General features: G+C 44.0%; 1 protein-coding gene across 2 annotated transcripts in view; it reads left to right on the top strand.

The window, feature by feature from the left end:
* MAPKAP1 (MAPK associated protein 1) overlaps positions 1 to 20,764 on the top strand; it is a 186,789-nt gene that overhangs the window by 130,826 nt on the left and 35,199 nt on the right. For both annotated transcript variants that reach the window (XM_054997531.1, XM_054997529.1), the window contains exons 8-9: positions 8,575 to 8,682; positions 19,986 to 20,126. In XM_054997531.1, the coding sequence (XP_054853506.1) occupies positions 8,575 to 8,682; positions 19,986 to 20,126 (249 nt within the window). The remainder of the gene's footprint in view (positions 1 to 8,574; positions 8,683 to 19,985; positions 20,127 to 20,764) is intronic.

Here is a 20,764-nt window from a genome sequence, read left to right as displayed (position 1 = left end):
TGTTTCCAACCCAAATTGCGTGCAATTTGCCACCCCCTTGATACCATTATTAATTTCTATGTCACTTTCTGTTGTGCTAGATAACAGAAACAAAAGACATGTCCCAGCAACTCCAAGGGGTTTACCGTCTAAACTGATATATTAGTGAGGGAAGAGCAGAAAGTAGAGAGGGTGAATAAAAGGAAATAAGGGATAAATACAATCAAATGTGCTTAGCATGTATCTTTACTACATCAAACAGTACATCAGTTGTCCTCCATATCAATAGTAGCACAACCAGGTAAAGCACAGACAAAGTCTTTATGTATTCCTGGGTTTCCTCAGGAGCAGAAAAATATGATTTTTGTAAATTAATGAAAAGAAAAACAATAGTGGACTGATGAGACTTCAGTAGGCTTGAGAAATTTTGGACTGTTGAGAGTCAGCTAAAGGAGAAAAGGGAGGTGAGCAAATTAGTCTGCTTGGGCTCCTGAGAGTTTATACAACCCTGAATGGGAGATTTTGATGGTAGAGTGAGTTCCAAATTTTTCACACACCCCTCCTGGCAATTTTTTTTCAGGTCCCTGGCTAATCTTTGTATCTAATTCTCTACACTGGCCCTAGAGTGCTGATTTTAAAAATCCACATGATGGGGCCATGTGCAGGTACTGGGGACTTTCTTACCTACCTGGGAATCCCCAGGTTTGCAAAAAAAAATCCCCAAGAGAATCTCCCAAGAGAATTCCAACTGAGATTTTGCAAAATCTTGCGAGATCAGAGTCATCATTGTGGGATTGCCTAGTAACTGAGACACAGAAGCCTTGGCCTAAGCAAACCTGGCACGCTTGAAGATTTCGGGGAAAGTAGCAGCAGGGGAAGGAATGCAGCAACGGGTGGGAGAGAAAGTGCTGACTGGTGGGGGGAGAGAGCTGAAAATAGGGTTAGATGACAGAGAAAGTAGAGAATGAGCTTAGGGGAGAGAAAGTGATGGATGAGAGCTCCCTTCCCCACAAGCATTGCAGGTCCCCAGCTTATTTTTTTCTCATATCATTTTTTTGGGGGGCCAGGTGTATTTCAGTAACATATTGAAACAGTATCACAAACAGAAAATAGGAGATTCTGCAAACTCAATGGATTCATTAGATTTGCGGGAAAACATTTTTTTTTTAAAGAAGAGGAGTAAAAAAAATTGATGAGGCCTAAATATGCTCATTGCATTCAAGAGGCATGGAGTGTCACTGGCAGTTGAGCATCAGTTAAAGGAGAATGGGTGATGGCCTGCTCATGCCCTAAGGGCTGAAGGGAGAGATTTTGGGTGATGGAGGATTCCAAATAATTACACACATGCACCTTCAATTCCTCCCCAGCCACCAACTTACTTTCAGATTTCTAAACCGTATTTCTGTCTACTTTCCAATTAATCCCCTTTTAATCCTGTTATAAAGTAACAGCATACAGAAGAGTTACTTGATCTACTATCTGTTAGACACGCTGGGCCAAGTGGTGGCTAGGAGCTGGAGCAGATGGGCAGCGTGGAAGCATGAGGAAGAACTCGGCTGTTAGCTTCCCTCGGCAATGAATTGCCCAGACAGAGAGAGTAGAGCATTTCTGGGAGCTTTAGAATGTCCAGTGACACGGGCTGTTGGTATTCAGGGTTCACTTGCTTCTCATCCTTTGCACAAGGAGTAAGGATTCAGCATATATACTTATGGCTGTTGGTCCATCACCTGCAGCACCAGACATGAACAACTCAAGGAGACAGAGAGACCTTAGGTGGCTGGGAAGAACAGCTATTATTTTACGGGCATCTTTGCGTAAGAAGGAAGAGCCTGATCGCTCCATCCCCAGATTGTGGTATTCCCTCCCCCAAGAGGTGAGATTGGGGCCATATCTACAGGCCTTCCCGACCAAACCGAACTGTTCTTTCTTCTGAACTGGACCGAAATAGAGGCCAGTGCTATTTGTTTAAAACACCTGCTGACTGATCGTTTTAGGTGTTTTATGGTGGTTTTATTTGATTTGTTCTATATTTCAGTTTGTTATTAGCTGCTTTGAGGACCCACTGGATAAAATGGGTGACCTGTACATTTTCTGAAATGCACTGATGTAACACTTTGGAGTGTTCAGAGCCTTTCATGCATGTTATTTCCATAAGTACCATGTGTATCCTTTTGCACATGGTTTCCTCTGGATGTAACTTGGTGTCCTATGGCAAATAAAGATTTATCCCACATCTTCGCATACATTTTTAAAAAACATTTGTACAGAAAATGTGTATCTCTCTGATTTTGATCCAGTACAACCTTAACAAATCTCTTACAGATTTTTTATTACTATTTTACTTATTGCATTTGCTTCTCTTGTTTTTGTAGTGGTGTTTTTTAAGTAAAGAAAACAAGAGATTGGTTTGGGTTTGCTAATATTACCCATCTTCCATCTCCCTTGACCTATGCATTCTTCATTGCTTTTGAAAGTTAATGGGGGCAGAATTGCATTCCCAAACATTGGGGCCTGAGAGTAGCCGTGCAGCCCGAACTTAGTTGATCTCTGGTGATCGGTTCAATTTAGTGACCATTTTTAGCCATTAGGCCTGGGTAGAGTGATGGTGATTTGGTGGAGGCCGCAGTGTCTGTGGGAAAATTGGTTCTTTGATAAGAGCCCTGTTATCAGAGGGGGATACTTTCTCATTTACATTTAGATGAGTATTGATTATTTATTTACTCTGAGAAGTGAGATTCGTTCCCCATCTTATCTCTCTCGTCTCTGCTTGTCAGCAGAAAGAGAGATAGAGCTCCCTGACATCAGCCCAAGATAACAGCACTTTGTAGCAGAGATAAAAGTTGGAATTGGGCCTTTTTCTTGCCATGACTGAAAGGATAAGTTTTAAAAATTAGAACTGATGGGTTCAGGCTTTCAAAAGCCTTTCTGAAGGCTTGGCAATTTAGCCGGCCGGCAGGGTCGCTTCACATAATAGGGTCCTGCTTTTCTCTCTCTTTTGTTGAGGGAATTGTTTAATTTGGTTATACTTCTTGTCATCAAGGGAGGTGTGTGGTGAGTGGGGGAAGAACTGTTTTTGCAGAGTGTATTGCGAGAAGAATTTAACCTTCATGGGTCATGTTTTGCTCTTGCTGTAATCTTTAAAAACCTAATGATTCCCCTGCTATTTAGAAGGAATTACCTCAGCTGAATCTTTTAAGCTGAATGGGAAAACAAACCAAATGGCACAAAATCACAGCAAGCTGAAGGAAGCTATAGATTGTATAGACACCCATATTCAAGTGTGGGCAACCCCCCATCTGCAATCACTGGTGAAGGCGTAGCATCCATGAGATTTACTTTTTATTTGATTGTGTGTACACTTAAAGCAGAGATAAGGGGGAGGGGTGTACTTATAAGATCACACATTCCTAAGATAGTTTATCTGCCCATTCTTCCTCCAAAGGGAGCAGGCATGTGGGTGAATCCACTCTGTTGTATTGACAATCCCTGTGAGAGGAATGTTAGGTTGTCATTGCCTCATGGCCATTTCATGGCTGAGCAGCAACTTGAACCCAGGTCTGTCTGGTTGTATGTTTACGCCACTACACCCAGTGGCTCCCAGTTTCAGATCAGTGAGATCTCTTTATGGACATACTCCTTTACAGTTTTTACCAGATTTGGTCTAAAATATTTGAGCAAGAGACTTTTAAAACAGTCTGTTATTAGAGTGGAGCAGATACTAATTTTAAGCTTTTGGTCTGTTGTGGAAGTACCTTCACAAACTTTGAAAGTGCCTTGAGAGAGGCACAGGCATTGTAGATCAAGGGAGAAAGAAGGCTGCTCTCGGCCAGTGGCCTGTCTGGCCCTATACTGCACTCCAGGATCCAGTCCTTTAATTTGAAATGCCAGGATTTAAACCTAGAACAATACGTGCACTACACAACCAAAGCATTGCCAAGCTTTGCTTTGAAAAGCCTGTGTGAAATGGATTTGCCCCTGAGGATTGTAACAATCCAGCCCCGTTGTTAGAACTTGGAAACAGTGGTGCATCACCCCCGCAGGCAAATTATTTCTTTTTAGACCATTATGTTACGTAATAATAATTCAACAACAGGTGCATCATGGAAGCATCAGAAATGAAGATTTTTGTGTGCTCCAGTAAAACAGCACCTCTGAACCACCTTGCTGTGTGTTATTTGCTTGGTGGTATAACTTTTTTGTATTTATGTTTGCTATAAAATAGAGCTTGCACAGAATTGTGATAATTTAAACATGTATTGCAAAGCTGGACGCAGACACACACACCCCAAGTTATTTACTGCTTTGAAATTTTATTGGATTTGTTGTTTGAAGGAAGTGCCTTTAATTGCAATTTCGTCAGCAGCTTTCCTATGAAACTGATCTGGAATTTCAGAAGATTCTTGTTGAACTGGAACAAGCATTTTTAACAGTGGCTACCTACTCACTTCCAGAAAACCCACAAGCAGCTCAGGAAGACAAAAGCTCCTTCCTCTGTTATCCCCAACACCACCAATAGCTGGTATTTGGAGGTAGACTGCCGTTGATCATGGGGGTTCCATTTAGCCATCACAGTTAATAGCTCTTGATAGGCCTCTCTTCAATTTCTCTAATCACCGTTTGTGTGTATGAGAGTGTGTGTGTGTACATGAGGTAGCTAGACTAAGTCCAGTCATAAAATCATGGTTTTGCTTTTACTGTGGTTAGTTTATGAAACCAGGATTTGGCTCACAAAGGGTCACTCAAATCCTGGTTTTCCTCAACAATATAGATCCCATTGCCTTCTCTCTGGCCACATGTGGCCAGCTGGGGTAGTGTACAGGGAGCAAGCCAAGAGTTCCATGTTCAGATCATGCAATATTATAATTAATTAAAACAGCTTGAAACCATGGTTTAAGTTCCTTGCTTGATGAATCCTAGCTAAGTAATAGTTAGTGAACTGACACGTGTTTTGACAAACACACTACCCGCCGTTAGTTACTTTAATTAAACCTTTTTTTTTGTTATGTCTGAACCAGTATCTTAAAAGAGCAGTTTTGTTAAAGTTTTGTTTGTATGTGCATTTATTTAAATTTTAAGTAGTTAACTAGTTGATCAGTTAAAATTCATTCTTTAATTAGTTGTATCAGCAGTCAGTCTCAGCAGCATATTTCTGAGCAACTCGTTCAGCCACCTTTTTAAAAAAAATCACAAAGCGTTCATAAGATGATTTATTAAAAATGCACATAGCAAAAGTTTCCAGACCTGGGCACCGGGTGAGGTGACGTAGGGGGGGGGATTCTTGGTTTTAGTGATGGTTTGGGGCCAGGCTGTTCAATTCACGTGCTGACTTGACTATATGCACACAATGTACTGTCGAAGGCTTTCACGGCCGGAGAACGATGGTTGTTGTGGGTTTTCCGGGCTGTATTGCCGTGGTCTTGGCAAGACTGTGTATTGCCAAGACCACAGCAATACAGCCCGGAAAACCCACAACAACCATATATGCACACAGTTTCTACTTCATTGTGTGCTTTTGGCAAGGAGATTCTTTTACAGCCACTTTGGATGAATGCTGTGGGGGGGTTTCTCCTTGGCTATTTGTTCTTGATCCTTTCCCTACATTTTCGACATCCTTGCAAAGATGCAAGCACTTTAAAAAGACGGGAGTGAATGCCTTCCATGTTGGTATCAGATCCGAGCGTCTTTGATTTTTGTCCTCTCTCTTTTTCTCATCCTTCTTCTTGCTGCTCTGTCCTCTTCTCCCAGCCATCCACGCTTTTTGCAGTTGTTGTTTGCTTCTTAGAGTGCAATTGGCTTCCTAAATGCCTGGAACCAGCTACATGTGCCGTCGCTGATTGTGCCGGCCGCAGAGGGAGTTGACTGCGCTTTCCCCCTGCGGCCCACAAATCGGTTGCTTTTCCGCATCTGTTCAGAAAGTCAGCAAGAGCCAGGAGTCTCCATTTTCACAACAAATCAATGCCACATCAAGAACAAAACGCACTGGCAGACAGTACTTCATGCGATGTCAGGATTGGGGGTGGAGGAGAAGGAACAGGGAACCATAATTGAAACTCTGTTGCAATAAATTCTGAAACTAATTGGCCTACCCATCTCTCAAGCCTGTGATGTCTCCGGCCAAGGCTTCCATTTTTAAATTTTGCATTTTAAATATCTGTGAATGCTTTTCTGGTTTTGAATTACAACAGGTTTCTGATGAGCACATTAACCCCCAATAGGGGGAGGTTGCTAGTTCTTTCCTTCCCTCTATGGCCACTTAGCATAGCATTGTATAGAAAAATCTTTCAGAGGTTTAACAGAAGTAAAGCCATTTTAATAATACCAACAACAACAACAACAACAACGCTTTGCATTTATATAGCATTTTCAAGTGTTCAAAACCTTTGCATTAATGTTATCTTGTTTGTAGTCCCTACAACAACACCCTTGTAAGGTAGATCAATATTATTATCTCCTATATGGCAACTGGGGGCTCAGAGAACAGCTTACCTACAGCAACCTAATTAATTCATGGTAGAGGTGAGATTCAAACACATGACTTCCTGATTAAGAGCTCAGCCAATACACTGTATATAAAATAATGTAGAGTGTGGTGGAACAGCCCCACTGACTATCTCATCTTGCCCTCTGAGGCATCTGGGCACCAGTGGCAGTCCAAGTCTCTGCCTGGCATGCGCCACCCACCTGGCTCTCCCAACCCTCGGAAAGGGCTTTTCTGTCCTCTCCTGTACCCACCACCACCACTTGGCCTTTATAGGAATTGCCTGTGGGGAGACCCAAGACTCCCTGCTTCCCTGTGTAGGCTAGCCACTCTAAGACCCCACCTCATGTGTAAGTCTCTTGCCACCCGGCATCAAATTACCGCAGGGACTGCTTGCTGCACTTGTGCACCACTGGGCAATCTATTTGCTAACAGACCACCCCTCCTTCTCATGGTGCCAGTTTTAAAATAGCATGTTCAAGCAGTGGAAGTCTGTATTGTACAGAGGACAGCCACCAGCATCCAAGAATTAAAAAATCATATATCCCAAAGGGGGAAAAAAATTGTTCACACTCATGCTTTCAAGCAGAGCAGCAGATTGTGCAATAGGTCCCAAAAGAAAGATGTAAAGAACACTATTCTTCTCTGTCTCTCACTCAGTACGTACCCTAAGATCTCATTCTAAGGTAGGCTTTTTAACTTAGAAGGTTACAGTTTACTGAGAAGTTCCCTTGCAGCCCTAGTTCAGGTCTCCAGTCATCCACGTGGCCAGTGGCTGCAGGGAGGCCAGGTGTGCTCCCTGTGCCTCCACATGAAAATCACCAAAAAGAGCTCTCTGCGCCAGGGGATTTTATCATCTCCTTTGCCCACACTCTGGGCAAGTAAAAGAAATTTTTGGTGAAGCCTATTGGAAGACTCCACCCTGGCATCTTAGACCTCCAAATCTCAGTTTACCCCACCCCCACCCCAAACAGCCTTAACTGGCAGCCCTTTTTCTGCACCCTGAAAGCCCCTGGCAGCTTGGAAAGCCTCCCTCCTCTCAACTAAGAGGAAGGAAACAGTTTTTAACCTTACAGTTCTGAAGACTTTTGGAACAGTCCCAACTATCAAATAAAACACATAGAGTAACATATAATATGCTAGATTTCATTATTATAGTCAGTTGAGTTAGGACTGTGTTTCCCATATTTCTGGTAGGGAAAAGACCTTTTTCCCCTGAATTAAAATTAGAGGAATCCTTTTCTCTTATGCCCCAAAGGTTTACTTCTTAGAGAGTGGCCAAAATAAGAATTGCCTGCCCTAATAAAGAGATGCCACCCCTCCCCTTCTTTTCTTTCAGCAGGAGCCTGCTTTTTATACTTGCTGCTTCAGAGTGGTATAGTGGTTAAAAGTTTGTCTGCAGTAGAGGAGACCCAGGTTCAGGGCCCTACATAAGCCCAAACTACACGTTACAAAGTCTTTAGATCAAGTCCACGTTGCCCCACAGACTTTGAATCAGATGTGAGTTGCAATTTGCAAGTCGTCAGTAGGAACTCAGTTCCAGGAATTGGATCCCGGCTAAATTGGCAATTTCCATTGATTCCCCCCTTCCTGCTGTAAACCACCCCCACCCCATGACATTCCTCAGGAGCAGCATTTTGTGGAGATCAGTGAGCTGAGCTGGTGGGGGAGGGGCAGGAAAGTTCCAGTCTGCCTTTGGAAAATTTAATGTGAATCCAACCCCAGGTGTGCAGGGGGCGGATTCAGATCTGGACGGCAGTGTGTGGAGAAAGGGGTGTTTTTGCCTGATTAGAGAAACCTGCATGGACCCCTGTCAGTAAACAGGCAGCCTACAATGAAACAAATGGTACCCCCCCAAAAGGAAATTTCAAGTTGTTCATGGGGGGAGCATAAAAAGATCAGTAAAACATTAACCCACTTTGCAAAGTAATTTATCAAGGGAAGGGCTTAAGAAGTCAAAGTAAATAATAAAATGCAGCCTGCAGTCCGAAAAGTTTGACACTCTGTCTCTTGACTTGCTCTGGCATTCTTTAACAATTTTACTCTTTATTTTTGGTTCCCCTACCTACCCACTTACAAGCTTAATGAAATCTTATAAATTTATTGTCTGTTTTTAGGGCCTCAGTACCGGCTGGAGAAGCAGAATGAGCCAAACGTCCCTGTTGACTTGGACTGCACCCTGGAAAGCCAGAGCACTTTGGAATTCTGCCTTGTCCGTGAGAATAGTAGGTTGGCTCCTTTCCTCTTCCTCAAAGAAGTTGGCTCCTTTCCTCTTCCTCAAAGAGGGGCTCAAAGTTATGTCCTTTGAGCCCCAAGGTTGGTCAGCCAGCTGGGTAAGCGGATTTGGAAGAGGATCTGCGTTATCCCTCATCCCTGCCCCTCCCCAGCCAGTTTTCATCTGTGCCAGGAAGACTTCTGTTTCCAAAATTCAAGTGATTGATTTCATACTGAACCTTCTCACTTAATGATTAATTTGTTTGCTGCTAACCTCTGTTCTTCTACAGTTATGAACCTCTCCAGTGCCTAGCACTGGTCAGCCAGTCTTGCAGGTCTAAGCAACCAGCACAAGTTAGCCGCAGCTTGCAGTTACTGAAAAATCAAGCCTCTATTCCCAGCTATTGTGAGTTGCAAGAATGCTTCTGGCAGGGCCAGGTCAGATGAGATGCTGAAAATTTCATGGTCAAAGCCCTAGCTTTTTTTTTTTAGTGGAGGGGGTATGAGAAATGGGGAGGGATTTTTAATCCTTTGCTAAAATGCCCTGTGGAGCTGTTATTTGCCCTGTTGGGGAAATTACAAATACTGTTAAGTTTAGCCCAGTGGGGCAAATAGAGGCTCCCCAGGGCCATTTCAGGTTGGAAAAATGTCACCAAGGAGAAACATGTGACCATGGCCCCAGCCTCTGCGTGCCTGATGATTACATTTTTTTTAAAGCTAGGAGCTCCAGTCACAGCACATTTTGACCACTTTGCCTTTTTATCAGCTTTCAGCTGACACCTCCCCTCCCCTCGGGATCCACAGAAGTGGCTTGCCCAAGTTTTCACATTTGAGGAGTGTCCATGGCTCAACAACAACCCCTACCTTGAATGCAGAAAGTCCCGGGCTCCAGGGCCAGTGCCAGGGTTTCTGGTAGCTGAGGCGAGATACCTGTCCCGTGCACATGCGTGCTTTATGTACGTGCTCTAGCCCTGCACAATTATGTCACTTGTGACATCTTCACGCAGGAGCGTCCCCCTCACCTGAGGTGGGCAGCAGCGGCGAAGGGGCGGAGAGGTGAGCAGGGACATGGCCCGCTTCTGTGCTTGCCTCCCCACTTGCTGCCGTGCCACTGGGGCGCCCAACTCACCCGGGCCGAGCCAAGTTGGGTGCAGCGACGAAGGGGCAGAGAGGCAAGCGGGGACACAGCCTGCTTCTGGGTTGGGGGGGTCGTCGGGGGCCAACTGGGCGCCTTCTTTAGACTACAGTGCTCGAGGCGGCTGCCAGCACAGCCTCCGTGGATGCGCCAGCCCTGCCGGGCTCAGTCTCTGGCATTAACAATTAGAGAATCTCAGGTGCTAGGAAGGCCTGAGACCCAGGAGAGCCGCTGCCAGTCAGAATGGACAAGGATGTGCTAGACAGGCTGATGGGCTAGCTCAGGATAAAGCAGCTTAATGGAAGCATAGGTTCATACTCAGCTCTTCTGGGGTACACATTACTAATTAGAAAATGGATCTTTGCCTCTGTAGAGTCAGCACGTCCTAATTTGTTCATTTCCAACATTTTAGCACTGCCTTTAACAGATTTTTTTTTAAAATAAAGTCATTAACAAAATAAAACCAGTGAAATCTCTTAGGGGAAGGGCTGTGGCTAACTGGAGGAGCTTTTCATGCAAAAGATTCCAGATTCAGTTCCTCTTAAAGAATCTTGGCAGGTGTACCTTTCTCTTCTTGAGATCCTGTGGCGCTAAATAGACAGTACTGAGTTAGATGAACTAGTGATCCGATTCTGCACAAGGCAGTTTCATCTGTTCCTACCCAGAAGCAGTAAGTCAACAAACTGATAGCATAATAAAAATAATTTTCACCAGCTCAGACTCCACAATCAAAAGCCTGAAATATGTTTACTTGCCTTCATAATGGATCATGTAGCTAAACTGGCCTCTTGGGGGAAGGCATTCCATAATGTTTGAGGCAGCCGCCAGAAAGGCCCTGCCCTTGCTGGATGCCGGTCTCAGCTCTACCAAAAATAGCACCTTGAGCAGGGCCTCACTGTACTGTCTTAAAGGCTTAATTGGGAATAGATTGATGCTTGAGAAGAAAGCTGACTAGTTTGCCTAATTGCCCTACCCAATAAACGAACAGTTTTTTTCTGTCCAGTTTTAATAAGACAAAGTTTGTTAAGTCTGGGAAGAAATGTTGCATGGGGTAAGGGAGACACAGAATGAACACAGCACATAATAACTGGATATAAGCTCAGTCAGGATGATTCTGCCATTTCCATGTTGTGGACAGTTTTCTCTGCAGGAAGTACCCCATGTATCCTTGGGAGGTGCATGCATTTCAGAAACTCAGCATGTGTTGTGTCCTTCCAGTGACCCCATGGTGGCCTCCCATAAGCAATTTGTCACATTCCTCACTGCCACAGTCAAGTTTTTTTTTTTCTACAGAGCTGCAGCTCAGTCTGTGCATGGATTTGGGTTGCCTGATTTTTTGCAGCAAAAAAGCATCCCCAGTGGTATTTGGGTAAAAATGTTACCTGTCTGACTGAATTCTGGATGCTTCTTAGTGTGCTCCAGAATGGCTTATCCGTTTTGTCCAGTGTGCTGTAGTGAGCCTGTTTTAAATAATAGTGACATATACTGTATTTTACTTGGCCCCAATCCAGTTGTACATGCTGTGCACACACCTCTATTAGAAAATAAGCATAATCTGTTTGGCAGGATGGGCAAAGTCCAGTCCCTCTTCCTTCACAAATCTGCCTCCCAAACAGCTGATTAGCCTAATAGCCAATTTTCTGACCAGGGTTCCATACATACAACTCCCACTTATGGACACAGCACCTCATTCAACTATGGACATAAAATCCGATGGCCTTTAGTTGGATTAGCAGGGTCAGAGCATTCACTTTAACTACCAAATGCACCTAAACATGTATACCTGGAAGTAAGTCCCACTGAATTCCATAGAACTTAGTTGCTAGTCACTGTGTTTAGGAATGAAACCTGTTACTTCAATATTTAAGGCGAATAAAAAGGAGGGAAGGGAAATTGGACAGCTGTGAATCAAATCTTTGTGTCCATTGGAAATTATTGCCATTGGGCATGATACATTTTGTCTAATTTTCGCTGAAGTAATTAAAGTTAGCAATTTATTCAGATAAAGCATTTCCAGTGCAAGAGCTATTATTTTTAAAATGGGCAATATATGAATATTTTTTTCCCTCTCCCTACACTGAGCTGAACAGATGCTAGTAAAATGCATGCCAAAATACTCCTTTTGAGCCAGTGTATAATTTATATTCTAAGGGATTAATCTCAAAAGAAGACTTTGTGTTAGCACAAATACCCAGTGAGACGTCTCCTTTTTCCCCCCAGCGCTCACTGCCGTCAGGAAGATTAACAAAATGTTTCCCATATTTGGGACTTCTATAACTTACTGTGAGATTTCTATTGGAATGCAATTCCCTGCTTTTATTTTCTTCTTTTTTTTCTTGTTTTTTTGAGAAATCCCCCAACTATTCACGGCTAATTTACTTTTATACTTTCCACCCAGCTTCTGGAAAGTTCCCGCTTCCCATTTCATCATTAGACAGTAATTAGTATTCAAGGGAAATTGGTCTTAATATATTAAAATTGGTTAAGTGCCTTTAGACCTGTACCAAAGCCAATGTCTTATTGGAAAATGTAATTGGGGACTCTGTGTATGTAATTAATTGAATTACAATTAAGAACTTTCATTAAGCAATATACTAGTACATTAAAGTAATAACTGAATGTTTGGGGGGCTTAGCTTCACATTCTTGTTTTATTGGGGAAACAGAGATTTGTACGTTCTGTTGGAAGCAAGAAGGCAAAGGATTACTTTGGTAGTGGTGTTTGCCACATTTCTGCATCAGCTGCAATCCCTTCTGTCGAAGTGGGCAGTGCTGCCTCTGCCATTTGAAGCAGGATTGAGTATTTGGTCACTGTGTGGTACAATTGCCAACCTCCCATCTTGTACTGGTCAGTGTTGTGTCATGTATCCTCCACTGGGATTCAAGAAGCCAGCAAATTCTTCCCCTGATCAGACAGGGAACAGATTTTGTCCTGCCTCCAGGTTGGCTTCAAAGTCGCCCAAAGGCTCAGTTGTTTTAAACTTCACCTGAAGGTTCAAGAATTGGCAGTCCCGAAAGAACATAAGAAGAGCCTTGCTGAATCAGACCAGTGGTCCCTCTAGTCTAGTATTCTGTCTCACTCAGAGACCAATTAGTTGCCCTGGAGGGACAACAAACAGGCCAAGGCCTCCCCCTAAGATTGTCTCCTAACATGGGTTCAGAGGTTTACTGCCTCTGATCATGGAGGATTCCGTTAGTCACCATGGCTAGTAACCATTGATGGTCCTCTCCTCCTTGACCTTGGCCGTCGTCACACGGGCTTTTATTTAGCGCTAAAATGGCGCTATTTCCCGGCAAACACCCACCTTATTCCAACACTGTAGCGATTTTCTCTCGTCTGCTTTGTGCTTGATAGTCGCGCTGTTTTGTGCCTCAGTGTGAATGCCTCACATCGATGTATTTCGCCTCGCAACGTCCTATGCCCTCCCTTCAATCCCAGAATCCATTTCTTCCTGCAACTCCCCTTTTTTTTATTTTATTATGTCCTTATAACGCCATAACACAATGCAAACTTTCTGCTGAAGTAAAAATGACTCAATCGCCACGGCAGAGTCTTCAGCGATGGGGATCACGTCAGACAGGGAGGTTTCTGCGGGCAAAGGGCTATTTATATAATTTCAAAGTTGGAAAAACAAAAGGGTCATAATGTTTTGCTCTAACAGAATGTTTATATGCTGTTATTCCGTTATAGCGGAATTAAACGCCAGAATAATAATTTAAAAAGGGGGGAGGAGCTTCTTCTGCGCGGTTAGAGAGAACAGAACAGAGTGCTTCGGTGTGGACAGCTGGTGGCGCGAAGAGCCGTTAGGTGACCCAAAGAAACGTTACTGTGCCGATAACAGGTAGGACGCTATATGCTGTAAATTTAACGGAAGAGATGCCCGTGTGACGATGGCCTCTATCTGATCCCATTTTAAAGCCGTCTCTGCTTATGGCTATCGCTACCTCCACTGGCAGTGAATTCCCCAATTTAATTCCACTATTGAGTAAAGAAATATTTCCTTTTGTCTTCTCTGTACCTATTGCCCATCAACTTAATTGTCAAAATAGACAGTGCAGGCTAGACAGATCAGTGGTTGGGTTTGTGTATCATTTCTTACCACTTGTTCTGAAACATCACTTTTCTAGTGCAATTGCAGCAGGTAACCAATTTGTAATGTTTGCTGTGGAAGCCTGACAAGGGAGGGAACTTCCAAGTCTGAGTTGTAACGATTGCTCTTAGCGATGTGATCTTCCAAAATGTGCTGTGAGTTCATCACAGCTCCATTTCTTCTGTCTTTTGTTGCAATTCTGTTCATTTAATTTTGAAAATAGCTTTGTAGGTTACTTTGGGTGCAGTTGTTGATAGGCAAATGCAGGGCTTTTTTTCTGGGAAAAGAGGTGGTGGAACTCAGTGGGTTGCCCTCGGAGAAAATGGTCACATGGCTGGTGGCCCCGCCCCCTGATCTCCAGACAGAGGGGAGTTTAGATTGCCCTCCCTGCCGCTGAGCAGCACGGAGGGCAATCTAAACTCCCCTCTGTCTGGAGATCAGGGGGCGGGGCCACCAGCCATGTGACCATTTTCAAGAGGTGCCGGAACTCCGTTCTACCACGTTCCAGCTAAAAAAAAGCCCTGGGTGAATGATAAATGTTCTGAATAAGTCATGCCCAAGAGGCAAAGGCTGCTAGAACATGAGGCTCTCTTGGAGAGGGATCTGACAAGTCATGATTCTTCTAGGACAGAGAGCCTTTTGATCAGGAACAGAGGTTTAGGGGACAGATGCAGAAAACTGACCTGGAGGAGCAGAAGGGTGCAAACTGTCTGGCTCATGGCGGGCCAGGTGCCAGATTAGAAACATCCCGACACCAGATTTCACTCCTGGGGCATCAGTTGCTTCTCCCCATCTCACCCAGTACAGAATGATCTGCGCAGCACTGGACTTGACATCAGAACTTTTAAAGCAGTGATCTCATTCAGAGGAATGAAGTTGCATTTTGCTCCCTTTCCATAAACAGGAGCTGACAGCCCAATCTATTAAGTTGAAAATCAAAATAACATTGGCAGAGATTGCTGTCTTTTATCCAGGGGATCAGAACTGCTCCCTGGAGACGATAGGTCTCCCTGTCTTTGCTTACTCAATAATTAGGTTTAATATATACATAATAATTATGTAGCACTGTCTGGCAGAGCCTGTACAGTCTAAGAGGCTCATAGCCCAGTAGAAGAACATACGCATCTTGGGCAGAAGATTTCATGTTCAATCCTTGGCGTTTTTGTGTATGTGCCAACAAGTCGCCGTCGACTTATGGTGACCCTAGCAGGGGGTTTCAAGGCAAGTGAGAAGCAGGGGTGGTTTGCCATTGCCTTCCTCTGCAGAGTCTTCCTTTGTGGTTGCCCATCCAAGTACCAGCCCTGCTTAGCATCTGAGATCTGACGAGATCAGGCTATATACCCTGCTGCCTTCTCACACCTCAATGCATGGATTCCCTAGGTAAAAGGATCTCTATTGACAGAGTAGGGAAGGACTGTTTCCTGGCATCTTGGAGAGCTGCTGATAGTCAAAGTAGATAATTCTGGGCTAGGCAGACATGATATAAGGCTTTTTTATTCATAATTATCTCTGATGTTAGTTGCGACTTTTTGTTTCCACTTTTGACTTATCAGGAGGAGGGGATTGGAAAACAAACTCTTAAAATATCTCCCCCTCCTTTTCATGAAAGGTGCTGGCAAGGGAACCGTTTGGGTGAAGATCCCCAGCTCTCCCTTGGTGTTTCAGATCATGTACGCTTATTTCTCGGGATCACCTGTTTGTGGTCAGCACACTGTTTCCTACAAACTAAGCATTCATTATTGTAAGCAATCCAATAGTTCCACCTATGCACGAAGCACAAATACTTTCACTTAAGCAAACAAAGGGATCATTGTATTGTCGAAGGCTTTCACGGCCGGAGAACAATGGCTGTTGTGGGTTTTCCGGGCTGTATTGCCGTGGTCTTGGCATTGTAGTTCCTGACGTTTCGCCAGCAGCTGTGGCTGGCATCTTCAGAGGTGTAGCACCAAAAGACAGAGATCTCTGTCTTTTGGTGCTACACCTCTGAAGATGCCAGCCACAGCTGCTGGCGAAACGTCAGGAACTACAATGCCAAGACCACGGCAATACAGCCCGGAAAACCCACAACAGCCAAAGGGATCATTGTTTGATAGGCAGGGATAATATTGCAGTTGCATTGGTGAGGTATAAAAGAATAATCATAACACATGTTCTCAAAATAATCTGTTTTCTAGGAATGGTCACAGTTTAATACTAAATATAGTCAAGAATTGGCCTTTATTACCCGTCTGAGACTCTCCGTCCTCTGCCACACACTCCATACTGAAATCCCGCTGTCTCCTCTATCCAAAGTTGAAATGGCATCCCTGGGTTCTGGAGTAAATTTTTTTCTTCTGGATCCTGGCAACACCATGCCTGACACTCCAGCTGCTGCTGACAACACCACCACTTAGCTGTTACTTAGAGCCTCATGGCTTCTGTAACAATCCAATTTCCTGCTAATTTTGTTCTCCACAACGTGAATTGTCATTCTTTAAGCCCAGGATTCAGCTGCTTGAACATCTTTCAGTGTGACATCTTTGTTAAAAGACAAGCAGATGCCCACGCCCTGTTCAGTCTGAAAGGTCTACTTTGTGTTCTCCCAATTCACCACGCCGTCCGCATTGTGCATCTTTCTTTTTAAAATTTCTTTTTCTGGTTTTTACATTTGAGTCCTTCTCTCCCTCGCTCCAAGGAGGACATGTTGGATAATCCCATTTTATTCCCTCAACAACCCTGTGAGGTTGGCTTAGTAGAGAGAACAACAGAGAGAATGGTGTGATATGCAAGATGCATGATCAGATCTCCTTGGTTTTTTTAAAGACAGAGGAGAAGGAAGCTGTATGTGCCCCCTGCCCCCCCATTCTGTTCTTTGAATATACTACTAGATCCACAGAAGGGAAAAATACAGAGACGGAGTGGCTGGGCCAGTCCCATCAGTGAGTTGGGATTTGGACCCAAGTTTCCAAACCCCTTGCCAGTGCACTTGCCACTACTTTTTGTTGGCTCTTGCCTCCATGCTCTGGACTCAAGCTGTGGCACTGAAGCCTTAATGACCTCTGGTTCAAATTAAACCCACAGTTTTACAAGCCCCTTCTCCAGAGACATGAGCAAGCATCCAAGAGGGGCTCTTAAGAGCATCCGAGTTGCACCACACACCATGGTCGTATGTTCAACTGTGTATTCGACATGATAAAGGAGCCATTTTACTTGGGGTCAAGATGGCCCCAACAACAGTGGACAGTACTGATTTTTCTTCTATCCATTTTGCTTTGAAGTGCATAGGAAGTCAAACAAGCTTGAGTCATTTTGCAGATTCCGAAGTCCTATCACATTTTGTGCAACACAGCGTTGGGGTGTGAAATTGTGATGACGGGGCCATCTGCCTGAATCCTTGCGTCCCATTTGAGCCTGTCTTTCTTACATTTTATTTTGAGCAATATGCTATTTTTAAGGCATATTTTATCTTCTCTCCTCCCTGCCCCCAACTTTATGGAGGCATGAGAAATGGGCTTCAGGATGCTACCCTTTTTTAAAAAATGTTATTTTTGCTTAAATTTCAGGCTTCTCACTCCTTGCAATTTAAAAGGAGCATGGGTTAACACAGCGTCTGGTTCAAATAGAGCAGGCTAAATTTGCCCACTGTTTAAAATGTAAGCATCCGTAGGGCCAGTGAAAGCCAACATCATTGTGAAGGGGAATGTTTTGTAATGCTTTCAGGGAAATTCGTGTGCACTGACAAGCCTCAAAGGAAAGGGAGTGGCACAGGCACTGAACCAGCCAAGCATATCTCTCCTTTTGCCCATGCTTGGCATATGAGTGATATAGCTAAGAGAGCATCCTCAGCTGGTATTGGTGATGATAACAGAGCAAAAGGGAGGAAGCAGCAATGGCACCAAGAACCTTTGGAAGTATGCTGTGCTGACCCCTTGTGGCAAGCCACTCTGGACGGTAGACCAAAAAGTTCCCAGGGTTGTGATATCCATGTAGGATCCAGAGTGACTCCATCCAACGCAGACAGTCCATTGGTCCCCTCTGACCCAATAGGGTACAAAATCTTCCAGGTCAACACTCTTATTTCCTGTCTGGCTGTTATCCTAATCTCCTTGCTGGCTAGTTTGTCTATGAGCCCTGATTCCAGTGACATATGTCTCTTGCTTCCTATCACTATTAACACCTGTCTACTGTTTCTGGATTCTGATCTTTGATGGAGAGTTGCAGTTTGCTGTTTTGTCCCTGATTCCTCAACTTGCTTCCCTTTGCTGCAAGAGATGCATTCTCCCGTTACAGTTGGGTTTAAAAGGGGGGTTGCACATTCATGGAGCGTAAATCTATCAGCAGCTTACTATCCATGAGAACTATTTTGAACTTCCAGTTTCAGAGGCAGTATACCAATAGTTACTGGACACTTAACCATGAGAGGAATGGAACTTCTATGTACTTAAGCAGTATGTCTTTGAATACCAGACAGCGAAGGGGAGACTATTGCCTTTATGTCCTGCTGCTTCCAAGAAAAACCTGATTGGCCACCACTGGAAACAGGATTCTGGATGAGCTGGACCTTGCATCTAATCCAATAAGGCTATTTTTAGGTGACTCTGTAAAAATATAGACAGTCCAGAAATGCCTGTCATAACAAGCGCTTGGGCAACCTGACCAGTTTCTTCCCCCTAGGTGGAGACAACTTGCAAGTTTGGGGTATGAATTTACACACCTTGAGGTTAGAAGGTTAGAGTGAGATGCATTACTGTGTTGAGCCAGTTCCAGTAATGTATATCTTGTGCAGAATTAATATATAGAAAATGACAAGCCACGTTTCTGCTTTTACTGCGGCTTTTCAGCCTCCTCTCCTAAAATCCCATCTTCTCATTTATTAAAAAAATATTTCAGCAAAAAAAATCTGAAAGTTTTCATTAATCTCTCACAGCAAAATTTAGGGCTGCGAAACTGGCAGTTGTTTCGGCTTTTAGGATTACATTAGCTGGCATATTAAACAAAATGTGTCACTCTCGTAGTATCTTCCATGAGAAGCTAAATCAATTTTCTCAGCCGTATCCATGCACCACTTTATCTAAAAGCATCTGAATTATCATTTACAGCTAAGATGCTTTATTAGCAGCTGGCGTAGAAATTGCTCTGTAGGAAAAAAATTGCGTGTCACGTTATAGTAATTTTTAAATTGGTGTTAATCCAACATCGTAAAATCTTTAAAAAGAAAAAAAACCTTTTTTCATAATTGACATTTTCTCTTAATGAGACGTTATCTTATTTTCAGAAGCCAGTTCTGCAGCAGCAAGAACACTATTAAAATCTAGGTTTTCACAGTAAAGAGTTGTGAACATATAAATTACATTCACAGTATAGCCTGCTCTAACTTAAGACTTAAGGTGGATAACTTTTGCTAGGGCTGAGTCCAAATGGGAGCCCCCCAGTTATTACACCCTTGAAAAGTTACCTCTCCTTCCAGTGATTTTTCAGGAGAGGTGTTCAATTTGTACATTGCTCAGGGGTGGAGCAGAACACGTCCGTGTTGCTAAGGCCCTCAAATCAACATTTTCTGTCTTACCAGTCTGTGCAGCATTGAACCACCCCCCCATGCTACTATGATAAGACGGGGGGTATCCCAGACCAGCACCCCAACAGGCTTGTTGCTAAGGTGATCTGTATGAAGTGTGACATTATGTTCTAAGTGCTCTATGAGTGCTGAGTATTCCTGTTATTGCCCCCTGACTAGCAGAAGTGACATGAACACTTTGAAATATAGGCAAGTATCATTTTAGACAAGTAGCTGTGTTGGTCTGCAGTAGAACAGCAGGATTTGAGTCCAGTGGCACCTTAGAGATGAACAGGATTTTCATGGTATAAGCTTTTGAAAGTCAGAGCTCCCTTCTTCAGATATCCCATGCAGAGTTTGGCTGATAGGCATCATTTCATTCAAATTGGTACAGAATTTCTCTTTCCATTAAATTTTGTTGTGGGTCCTAAGTACATCTACTGATCTTCAGCTCTGCTGATGGTTGGTATGCTACTCTTTTGCTTGCAATATGTATGTTACTTGACAGAAACCAGATGTGTTTCTTCTTCTCTCTTTTTTAATTGTTTTTTTGCAGGTTCGAGAGGAGAGGAGATCTCAGAAGAGGATCCACAGATTGATATCGCTACTGTTCAGGACATGCTAAGCAGCCACCATTACAAGTCCTTTAAAGTCAGCATGATCCACAGGCTGCGGTTCACCACAGATGTTCAGTTAGGTAAATCTGCCTGTCTGCTTGATGCCGCCAGAAAGCATGGCGTGGCTCGTCCATGTTCAGCAGATGTGAGTCTGCTTTGGCCATATAGGACCTGTGCAGTGTACCTGCTACCGTGTAATCCCTTTGGGCAGATCCAGGAAGCATCAGGAAGTGAAATAAAATTTCCCCTTTTCCTACTTGTATGGGGAGGGGAGCCCTTTCTGGTCTTTCTGAAACAGTCCAGCAATGAGAAGAGCAATCCCAACGAACTTCTCCTTGACCAAGGGTTTCTGTGGCCCAAGCTGGTCTCACTTGGATCCACCCCCCCCATTTCCCTTCTAGAGAGCTTCTAGACCTCTCCCCCCCCCCTTGGATTTGGAGCTGGGGTTGCCTGGCACCCCTTGAGGGAGTCAAAGAGCTGCTGCCTCTGGAAGGCCCAGGAGGGCTGCCAGACAGTGGGTGGACATGGCTGTACTGACAGCTGATTGGTGTAGCTAGTCTTATTAGCCTTGGCCCTACCCCCAGCATCTCCAAGGTCACCATCCATGTAGGTGGAGGGCTGATGGGCAGAGTGTGGCAGCAAGGCGAGGCTCCCTTGGTGGGGTGAGTGTCGGCAATAACTGAGAAGCCACAGCCAGAGGTGTCCTGGCTTCCAGACA

The sequence above is a fragment of the Eublepharis macularius genome, chromosome 14 (assembly GCF_028583425.1).
Source record: "Eublepharis macularius isolate TG4126 chromosome 14, MPM_Emac_v1.0, whole genome shotgun sequence".
Taxonomy (NCBI): domain Eukaryota; kingdom Metazoa; phylum Chordata; class Lepidosauria; order Squamata; family Eublepharidae; genus Eublepharis; species Eublepharis macularius.
The sequence above is the reverse complement of the archived record's forward strand: the minus strand, read 5'-3'. Positions and strand labels throughout refer to the sequence as shown.